We start from the raw sequence: 10,850 nt of genomic DNA, 5'->3' as shown, positions 1-10,850 counted from the left end.
ACTTTCACGTCTAATTTGATTAAATTACCCTTCTTTCAGGTGCACAGGCTCACTCGTACCACTGGACTCTTTAGTTTCAGTAGATGAAATTTCATCCAAGAACTAAATGGGGAAATGGGCAAATATTACACTGTGTGATAAAGTACATTATAAAAAATTCAGTTTATCTTACATGTCATTAATTATAATGGGAAGTTCTTCATTATTAATGAATACACATAATAGTAATTTATAAAACAAAACACGTATTTAATTAAAGAGGAAATCCCTAATTTACAAATGACAAGTATTATAAAAGTATTATTTATTTATTTATTTATGTGGAGACAGAGGCTCACTCTGTTGCCCAGGCTGGAGTGCAGTGGTGCAATCTCAGCTCACTGCAACCTCTCCCTCCTGGGTTCAAGTGATTCTCATGCCTCAGCTTCCCAAGTAGCTGGGATTACAGGCATGTGCCACCATGGGCAGCTATTTTTTTTTATTTTTAGTAGAGACAGGGTTACGCTATGTTGGCCAGGCTGGTCTTGAACTCCTGGCCTCAAGTGATATGCCTGACTCAGCCTACCAAAGTGCTGGGATTACAGGTGTGAGCCACCGTGCCCAGCCTAAAACTTTGTTCTTAAGTTACTTAAAACCCAGAACATACTTCCTTGTAGGAATAATTCAATCCATAATTCCTTAACTGCAATTCTGAAATACATAACATTCTGAATACAAAGTTTTTAAATCTTGTCTTTGATTTGAAGTACTCATTTAGGGGTATAACTTAACCTGAGCTGGTGTAAGGCTATTTACACTCTACTTATATTACTTACTCTAAGTATTCACACACTGTGCTATAAGAATTAATGTATTTGATTGTGGGGTGCTCTACCCTAGGCTCCACTGGGGGGTGTTACATATAGTATATACTGATTACCTTTTGAAACTCTGAAAAACTGAATTCTGAAATACTTTTGGTCCCAATGATTTTACATATAAGATTGTGAACCTTTATTATAGGTTAAGAATCACCAAAGTATGGCTCAGAGGGCCACGTTTGACCTGTAGCCTGTTTTTGTAAGGCCCATAAGAATACAGGTTGAACATCCTTAATCTGAAAAATCCCAAATGTTCCAAAACCCAAAACTTTTTGAGTGCCAACAGGATATTCAAAGGAAATGCTTGCTGGTGCATTCTGGATTTTGAATTTTGGATTTTCAGATTAGGGATGCTCAATCAGTTAAAAAAATATATATGGAGAGAGAGAGAATGAATAAAAGTATTTCAAAATTTGAAAAAAATCCAAAATCCAAAACACTTCTGGTCTCAACCATTTTGATACAGGATACTCAACCTGTAACTATTACATTTCTAAATGTAACAATTAGGGTTACATTTAGGATTGTGAAAGGGTTGTGAAAACAAAGACTAAGTGGCAGAGACCTTATGTGATCAGCAAAGCCTAAAATATTTTCTCACTGTCCCTTTACAGAAAAGAGTTTGCCAACTTCTATCATATATAACTGACTTTAGCTCTGAGAGATGGTATTTCACAGTCATGACTGAAGTGTAAACAGATTATCTGGGATAATCGAAATCTAATCGCCATTTATAAACTTCCCATCAAGAAAATTTATAGTATCCATCTTTACCAAGTCAGCTAGTGAAAAACATTTAACTTCATAAATATGCTACCCTGACTGGTCAAGGGCTTTTTAGTATTTGGCTGTCTCTTCATGGGAAAGGGAAATCAGCAGTTCAAGGAACGATTCCTTTTTCTTTTCTTTTTTTTTTTTTTTTTTGTGATGGAGTTTTGTTCTGTCGCCCAGGCTGGAGTGCAATGGTGCGATCTCGGCTCACTTCAACCTCCACCTCTCAGGTTCAAGTGATTCTCCTGCCTCAGCCTCCCGAGTAACTGGGACTACCGGCGCCTGCCACCATGCCCGGCTAATTTTTGTATTTTTAGTAGAGACAGGGTTTAACCATATTGGCCAGGCTGGTCTCGAACTCCTGATCTTGTGATCCACCTGCCTTGGCCTCCCAAAGTGCCGGGATTACAGGCGTGAGCCACCATGCCTGGCTGGAACAATTCTTTTCTTTTCTTCTTCTTTTTTTTTTTTAATCTACCATTACTTTGATTTTGAGGAACAATTCTTGTTCTTAAAGAAGAATCCTATTTTGCCCCCTAAATGAGCTATCCATTTATTTAGTTCATTAGGTGGATATTACAAACTCAGAAACTCAGAGAGGGCCTGCATTTCTTTGCTTTTTCCTTTATACTTCTCTACGTTGTTCTGCTTAGGACTTAAAAACAAACCACATTCCAATAAGGATAGTATTGAGGCTCCAGTGCCTATTCTAAAGTGGAATTTGTAGGCACAGCCATTTTCTCCTAAGACTGGCTGACAATTGCCCGCCAGAGCTCAGACTTAAGGAGTTTTGAAATGGAATGTTTACTTCTATTTGCTGGGAGAAAATATTGGTAAGCGAAAGAACAAGAACAGAGTTCCTTTTGCATTATATGTGGGTAATGTGGGTACAAGTATTCAAGGGAACTGAAGAAGCGCCCTATCACAGCATCGATTCTCCCAGATGGACCATGCACTAATGGAGTCTGAGTTATGTGAATATTTTATTTCTTAATATATACCTGAAGTCACTGATTTGTTAGCAAATATTTATTATTTATAATAATTTATTTTATTTTTTTGAGACAGAGTTTTGCTCTTGTTGCCCAAGCTGGAGTGCAATGGCATGATCTCGGCTCACTGCAACCTCTACCTCCTGCGTTTGAGCGATTCTCTCACCTCAGCCTCCCTAGTAGCTGGGATTACAGGCACGTGCCACCAGGCCTGGCTAATTTTTTGTATTTTTAGTAGAAACAGGGTTTCACCATGTTAGCCAGGCTGGTCTCCAACTCCTGACCTCCAAGGCCCGCTTTGGCCTCCCAAAGTGCTGGGATTACAGGCATGAGCCACTGCACCCAGCCAATAATTTATTTATTATAATTCTTAAGGAACTATGGGGTAAATACAGAGATACAAAGTGAAAGAAAACCCAGTAATTAAGATGGACTATAGGCAGGGTGACTATAGGTCCCAGTTTGCTCAGGACCATCCCTATTAGGACCATTCCTATCATCCCAGAATAATCACTAATAGTATTTTTCACTCTTAAAAGTGTTCTTGTTTAGACATCAAATTATATGGTCACCTTGTTTTTAGAACTATCCAGGTTATCCTTTCTAAACTCTGCAGGGAATAGCATATGATTCAGTTATACTCTTATTTTCTTCTGCATCAATAGTAAATGTCACTAGGCAGAGTGCCAATATAAAATGAGAAATTGAGCTTCACAAGCTTTTACACTTTATAGCATTGCACATATCTTGTTGTAACTACTAAATAATAAAGGAAACTAGGATATTAGGGCAAAATACCCTATGTCAGCTTAGGGATCTAGAACCAAATCTGAGACAGAGGCACACTATGGCGATAGTCCATCAGAATGTGAGTGGGTGAGTCAGAGCAGATCAGGAACAGACTAAACTCCTGGAACCCTTAAATCCTTTCTCCACTGACATTATCAACTCTAAACATTCTGATTATATCAGGGGAAAAAAGATCAGATGCTACCATAGCCTCAGTCACAAAACATGGAAAAACAACCCTCAAACAAAAGACAGTACATCATAATCTTGCCAATAAAAGTCTGCCTACAGTGTCACAAATGTTTCAACAATGTCTGAAAAATAAAAGGGCAGCTTTTTCTTTGCCTATTCTTTTGAAAGACTTTCTCCTCAAAAGCCTTCAATGGTTGCCTAAAAAAATTTTGGTTAAACAGGCACTATTCCAGATGAAAAATATTCCAACGGACTTGAATTTTTTAAATCATCATTTTTCACTTACTAAGTCTCTGTAAGAATCCTAAGTATAAAAAAAGGCTCAAACATGTATCTCAACAAAATAAATACTCTGGCAACCAACTGCTAGTTGTGCTACAGAAATTGAATGAAGTCTTTAACATTTGGCTTTGCTAATTTGGATTCATTAAGTTAAGACTGTGATACATAAAATACAGTACTTTCTTCAGGCCCAGTTTAGATGTAATTCATTTCTTCCCTTATTTTTTAATTCTTAACTTCTAGACTATATGGGATAGAGTACTTCAAAGGTAACTTTTCTTTATAAATTTTCAGCATTTTACTATAATGCTATATTTTGTTTAGATGATTCAGGACTAAAGACTCAAGAAATTAAAGATCCTTTCAAAACATTCTGAACTTCTAAGTACAGTGATTTTTGTATGCTGCAGGCCTTGTGTTAGGATATTATATACTACAGGTTTTTGTACATTTATAGTAACTTTCCTCAGGTTACTACCATAAATTTATATTGTTCATTAAATGTTCAATAATGTATATATTTTTTACTATGGCAATTAAGTGCCCACTCTACATCAGGCCCCATACAAAGCCTTTACCCCCAGAGACCAGAGGTTCTCAACCAGAGGCAATTCTGTCCCTCAGGGAACATTTGGCAATACCTGGAGGCATGTTTGGCTGTCAAAACAGAGGCATACTTCTTGCGTCTAAGGGGTAGAGGCCAGGCATGCTGCTAAATATCCTGAGACGCACAAGCCAGCCCCTCAGAATCAAGAATTATCTGGCCCCAAATGCCAATAGTGTCCCTTTGAGAAATCCTAACCCTAGACATCTGTAATTTGTGTTTCTAATGCACTGGCAAAAGTAGTTGTTGTTAAACTTATTTAGGTATTTTCAAAGCTGAAAAGCACAGCTTTGTGGAAGAAGAAAAAAGAAAAAGGAAGCCTTTTTGATGAACAGTTTAAACATTATTATTTAAACTGGGGATTGATAATAATAATATATATAAAATGTTACTTCCCCATGTTATATGAAATAAATATTAACAATTCCAGAATAAAACCATCATACCTTTTTAACTGCTATAATATATCCTTCTTCTTGAAACATTTTGAAAAATTCACACATGAATGTCTCTTTGAAACTTGACTAAGAAAAAACAAACACAGGGTTTATATGTGTTAAACAGAGAATTAAGAATAGAATGGACTGTATTTTTAAGCTGAGGATTAAGGCCTAAAAGGACTCAATTATATATTTTCAGAGAGTTCAGGGCTTGGAGTGGAAGACTTCTTTCAAAGCTGTCATGTGATTATGGCCGAAGCAGGCAGACAGACAGACTGTCCTGCACCTCCTTACTAGGCTCTCTTGTCTTGTTTAGCAGTTTTCATGAAACTGTCTGCTTTTTTTTTTTTTTTTAATGTTCTCATTAAACTTTTTTTCTTTTTAAAACTTCTAGAGACAGGGTCTTGCTATGTTGCTGGGACTGGAGTGCAGTGGCTATTCATAGGTGCCATCATTGTGCACTACAGCCTTGAACTCCTGGCCTCAAGTCATCTTCCCGCTTCGGCTTCCTGGGATTAAAGACACAAGTCACCATGCCCAGCTTCTGAAACTGTCCTCTTTAACAGGTGACTAAGAGAGTATCTACTTAAAAGACAGCTGTTGTGTGTGTGTGTGTGTGTGTGTGTGTGTATGTTTTGTTTTTAATTTGGAAGAAGGTAAGTCAAGGATAAGGGATCATAGGATATAACAACATTTAGAAGTGTAAAAACAAAATAAAAGATGTAAGGATTTACCTTGCTTTTGGACAGACTCCCCCAGCTTCCCAAAGTTTGTATAGTTTTTGAGATGAGAGTTAATGTTCTAATTGTCTGTGCATCCTAAAGAATGTAAAAGAGACCAAAACTACTAAGTTTTCAAGAAAATAGTTTGTATAAAAAAGTAGAATAGAGTAAATGGACTACATTGCTGTAAAACAATGACTCAAAAACGTTCAAACCACACACAGTTAAAATCTAGCTAAGGCTGGGTACAACTCACCGGCCTAAGGAATTAAGAGACTAAAGAAACCATATATAATTAACAATTCTTCCCAAAGTAATTATTAAAGATGTGGTGCTTTTAAAAGTCACGTATATATATATATATATATATATATATATATATATATATTTTTTTTTTTTTTTCCTGAGATGGAGTCTCACTCTGTTGCCCAGGCTGGAGTGTAGTGGCGTAACCTCAGCTCACTGTAACCTCCACCTTCTGGGTTCAAGCGATTCTCCTGTCTCAGTCTCCTAAGTAGCTGGGATTACAGGTGCCTGTCACCACACCTGGCTAATTTTTGCATTTTCAGTAGAAACAGAGTTTTGCCATGTTGGCCAGGCTGGTCTCGAACTCTTGACCTCAGGTGATCTGCCCACCTTGGCCTCCCGAAGTGCTGGGATTACAGGCATGAGCCTTTTGGCACCAGCCAAAAGCCATAATTTTATCAATATTATATATAAGTTGTTTTGTACAGTATGGCACCTTGGATTACCTGGCAAATTATAGTCACTTCTGGAATAGTCACTTCTACTTTACTACCTTATAACTTAAAATGGCAGTTTTAGGTGTTCCAAATTTTCTGTGCTCAGCTCACCTCTAAACATATTCAATACTTTAAATGGCTTTTGCAATTAACTCTTTTCACCATGGAAGCAAAGACCTAAATTCAGCTTAGGAAATGTGAAGTCACCTAGTTATTTTTGGATCTTACCAGAGGGTGATTATTTGGGTCTATTATCCAAGAGGTTTTTCAGGCCTGTCTATCTGAAAGAAGTAATATATAGCAGCATATAAAATTGACTAAATGGTGTTCCCTCAGGAATCTTTGCTCCTTCATTTTTTAAAAAATTGAGATATAATTTACATATGACAAAATGAATAGGTATTAAACGAATACCCTGCTGAATTTTCACCAATCCATACATTTGTGTAAGTTTCTATCAAAACACAGACCATTTTTATTTGTTTTAAGGATTCAAGTAAACAGTATCTTGCATCTAAAAACATATTCAGAAAAATTTAGATACAGAAAAGCTTTAGTTTGATTTTTGGCTCCCATTCCTTGATATTTTAGTATCCCCCCAACCCCCACATTGAAAACAGGCAATGAATGTGAAGGGTAAGAGATGACCAGAATATAAGGTAATCTGGAAAGGAAGGAATATCTGAAATATGATCCTTATAATATACTTATAAAGTAGATACACACCTAAATTAAGGCTATTCAGAAAACATTTTAGCTGTAACATCTGGGATTTCATTACATCTATAAAAGGTCGCTACAATTCTCTGTCTTTGAAGAAAATAATATTCTTAAAGATGTCCTGGCACCTGCACTCATGTTTCTTGCAGCACTATTTACAATAGCAAAGTCATAGAACCAACCTAAGTATCCACCAACATCTGTTACAGGAATATGCAAATTCAAGTATGAATACAAGGCAGACTCACAAGTTCAGAAGTAGGTGTTCTGTTTATGTCCAGAATGTTGCTACCACGCTTTCACTGCCTCAGAGTTCTGTACAGCTTTAGTAACAAAGCCACAGAATGGACAGCCCTGTGAACAAAAGGACACTGGCCCACTCTCTGCTGGGGCTACTCACAGACCATTTATCCTTTGGCAAGAAAGGGCGTGGTGCTGCCACTGCAACATGGTTCTATTCAGTTCTCACAAAGTTAAGTGAGTGTCAATGTCATGTAGCCGTTGAGAGAAGAAATGGGTATTCAGAAGCTGGTTTAACTCTAAAACTCATGTGTTTTCCCTACACTATTGAGCAACTCCTCTTGGCTGTGAGTTTCCTAAGGGCAAAGAGTATCTTACTCATCACTGCATCTCCAGTACTGAGCATGGAATGATACATTATAGGTACTTGAACATCTGTCTAAGAGGTTGGAAGGCATAGGATTAAGCTCACAGATGATAAAGACTGACTGAATTTGAATCCCAGTTAAATCCAGTTCAAATTGAGTATGATCAAATCATGATTTGTCAGTTGTGTGAGCTTGGAAAAGTTACTGTATTGTGATTTCCTTATCTGCACGTGTGGATGATAACAGAATTCACCTTACCAGGTTGCTAGGAGGACCAAATAAGTTAAAACATAAAGTAGTTAGAACAAGGCCTAGTACAAAGCACTAAATAAATGTGGACTATTGTTATTATTTGTTATACAAATCAGCAACTAGGAGCAATTAGATAAGATTATAAAGTATTTGGAACATAAAAGCTTAAAGAATCAGCCAAATCACACCATATAAGAAGGAATCAGAAGTATAGCAAAAATAAAGAATTTTAAAAATTAAGGAATAAACATGTAAATCTATGCAGGGGAGATTTAGATTTTTGGTAATTAAATAGGACTCCAGAACAAAGATTATATGCTTAAGAAATTTTTAAATCTCATGTTTACAGTATTACCTCAGGTAAATAAAAAGTGAAAATACTGATATATTTAACAAGTTATATTCCAATAAAAGTTCCTACGCCTTTCACTATACTGCATTCTTGGTTTCTTTTTCTGTTTTTACTGTTAATGCTTATCCAGTTCACCTGCCATTTAATATTTTCTAATTATATGCTGTCAGTTTCATTGCTACTGAAATCTATCTTAGATGCTGTTTCTAAATTAAATGGAATTTCTCTTGTAGCCTTCTTTCTTAGAGAAGAGCCTCTTCAAATTTCTGTGCAATTTAAAAATATCTGCAAAATTAACTTATTTTAATAAATCAGGAAAGTAGATTTTATTTAAATAAAAAACCTATCAAAATGAAACCTGTAAGTAATGAAAAAAAATCTTATGGAAATTTACAAACACACACAGTAGCAGATGAAAAAACATAATAAATCCCCTTTGTACTCATCACCAAGCTTCAATAATTAACAACATTTTATTACTCTTGTAGAACATCTTTTAACAACAACAAAAAATAGGATTATTAGCCTCACTTGAAAGACTGAAATGGCCAAGAAAAATGCTGAGTAAATTTAAGTATCAGTTGTAAGAAAATACAGCCTAGTGAAATTGGTTTATTTTATCTTTTCTTCATTTTAATAAAAATTTAAAAAATGGAATAAAGCTTTCAGAAGAACGAACACTTACTGGATGATGAGGTCGCAAATGAAAAGTATGAGGTGATACTACGGCTACAGCAAAGAAACGAAGAAATACAAAGCTGCTCACTGCAGAATACTGAACATGAGGGTCATCTGCAGGAAAAAAATGGTGAAATGTCATGCACAAAAACAATTAAAAAACAAAGATGATAAATTAAAAATTATAGAAAAGACATGTAAACTAGGAGAGCAACATAATTTGTCTAGTAAGAACTGAGTTGATGAAATGATAGTGATATTTATGACTCAATTAAAAGAAAACCCCTATGATTAAAAAAATCCAAAAGAAGTAAGAAATAATATGAAAAAAGACAAAGCTGCTAGGTTTTCAGAAATATTTTAATTTGAAAAATACCTCTTTCCTCACCTGCAAGAAGAGACTGCTAAAATTACAACAGAAATAAAAGTAGTATCTAGCACTACCTAGTGGTAACACTGAATCCCTTAAGAGTATGATACAAGGCTACTTTCAGTTTTAGGTTCTTGTTTCAATTTCCCCCCCAAAAATCTTGATAACATCAAAAGTTATGCAACAAAAACAATTAGGCAGAAATGTTTACTTTAAAAAGCTATCAACAGTCCATAAATAAAAATGCAGATGAACTGAAGACTACTGGTGGCTTTGATCATTCACCTACAACTTTCGTTTCAGACTGGAGTCAACACTTTACCCAACAATCAGACAGATGGTGGTGAAGCAGATGGTGAGGGAAAGAATCTTTAGGTTTGGTTCGAGTTTTAACTCTTCTAAGTCATTCAGTAGGTAACCATTAACAAGTCGTTTAATTTGTCATTCTTTAATAATATCTGCTTTCTACCTGCTGTCTGCCCTGCCCTCCTTCCCCCATTCTTCTAGGGTAGTAAGAACAACAAAAACGAGAGAATATGAAAACACTTATGGCAACAAAACTGTCACTACTATAGTCTACTGAGGATATGATAACCATATTAATAAGTCAACAAAAACATAACTAAAGAGATACATCTGCATGTATATAAAAACATAAAGTGTTGGCCGGGCGCGGTGGCCCACGCCTGTAATTCCAGCACTTTGGGAGGCCGAGGCAGGCGGATCATCTGAGGTCAGGAGTTTGAGACCAGCCTGACCAACATGGAGAAACCCTGTCTCTACTAAAAATACAAAATTAGCCAGGCATGGAGGCACATGTCTGTAATCCCAGCAACTTGGGAGGCTGGAAACCTGGGAGGCGGAGTTGCAGTGAGCCGAGATTGTGCCATTGCACTCCAGTCTGGGCAACAAGAGTGAAACTCAGTCTCAAAAACAAAAACAAAAACAAAACCCAAAAAAACCCCATAAAGTGTTTAAGATCATTTATATAAACAAGAATTAAACTGCTAAAACAGATTTAAGGCCAAGATCACCAGTTAGTATAGAGTATAGTGAATGGCAGCATGTAGTTTGGAGTAGACTAGGCCCAGGTTTGAGGCCCTGCTTGCCTGTTGGCCACGCCATAGACCTTGGTAAAGTTACTCAGCTTCTCTAAACCTTAGTTTCTCACCTAATGGGAGTAGTACCTACCTCATGTGGTTTTGTGAAGATGAGAATAGGAGACAATGGAGGCTAACATGCTAACACTGTGTGTGTTACTAAGTAGTCAATGTGGTTATCATGATTTAACTATTTAAAAATATAATTTCAATGAGCATTTCACCTTTCCGTGTGCCCCTGGCTCCCCTTATTTTTGTTATGAAGATTAGATTTAGTTACTTATTTGCAACTATAATTAGCAAAGACATTTAGATCTAAATTTATCTACATGTTAGACAACTCAGCCCCACTAATTTAGTAATGGGTCAATTTAG

At 36.3% G+C, this 10,850-nt stretch overlaps 1 protein-coding gene across 3 annotated transcripts in view; it reads right to left on the bottom strand.

The window, feature by feature from the left end:
* Nucleotides 1-10,850, bottom strand: part of RASA2 (RAS p21 protein activator 2) — a 128,777-nt gene that overhangs the window by 29,725 nt on the left and 88,202 nt on the right. For all 3 annotated transcript variants that reach the window (XM_031009715.3, XM_031009714.3, XM_055383106.2), the window contains exons 15-18: nt 9,013-9,119; nt 5,665-5,748; nt 4,937-5,014; nt 29-102 (exon numbers count right to left, since the gene is read on the bottom strand). In XM_031009715.3, coding sequence (XP_030865575.2) covers nt 29-102; nt 4,937-5,014; nt 5,665-5,748; nt 9,013-9,119 — 343 coding nt within the window. The remainder of the gene's footprint in view (nt 1-28; nt 103-4,936; nt 5,015-5,664; nt 5,749-9,012; nt 9,120-10,850) is intronic.

Source organism: Gorilla gorilla, chromosome 2 (assembly GCF_029281585.2).
Source record: "Gorilla gorilla gorilla isolate KB3781 chromosome 2, NHGRI_mGorGor1-v2.1_pri, whole genome shotgun sequence".
NCBI classification, from domain to species: Eukaryota; Metazoa; Chordata; class Mammalia; order Primates; family Hominidae; genus Gorilla; species Gorilla gorilla.
Note: the sequence above shows the minus strand (reverse complement) of the source record. Positions and strands in the feature narration are given on the sequence as shown.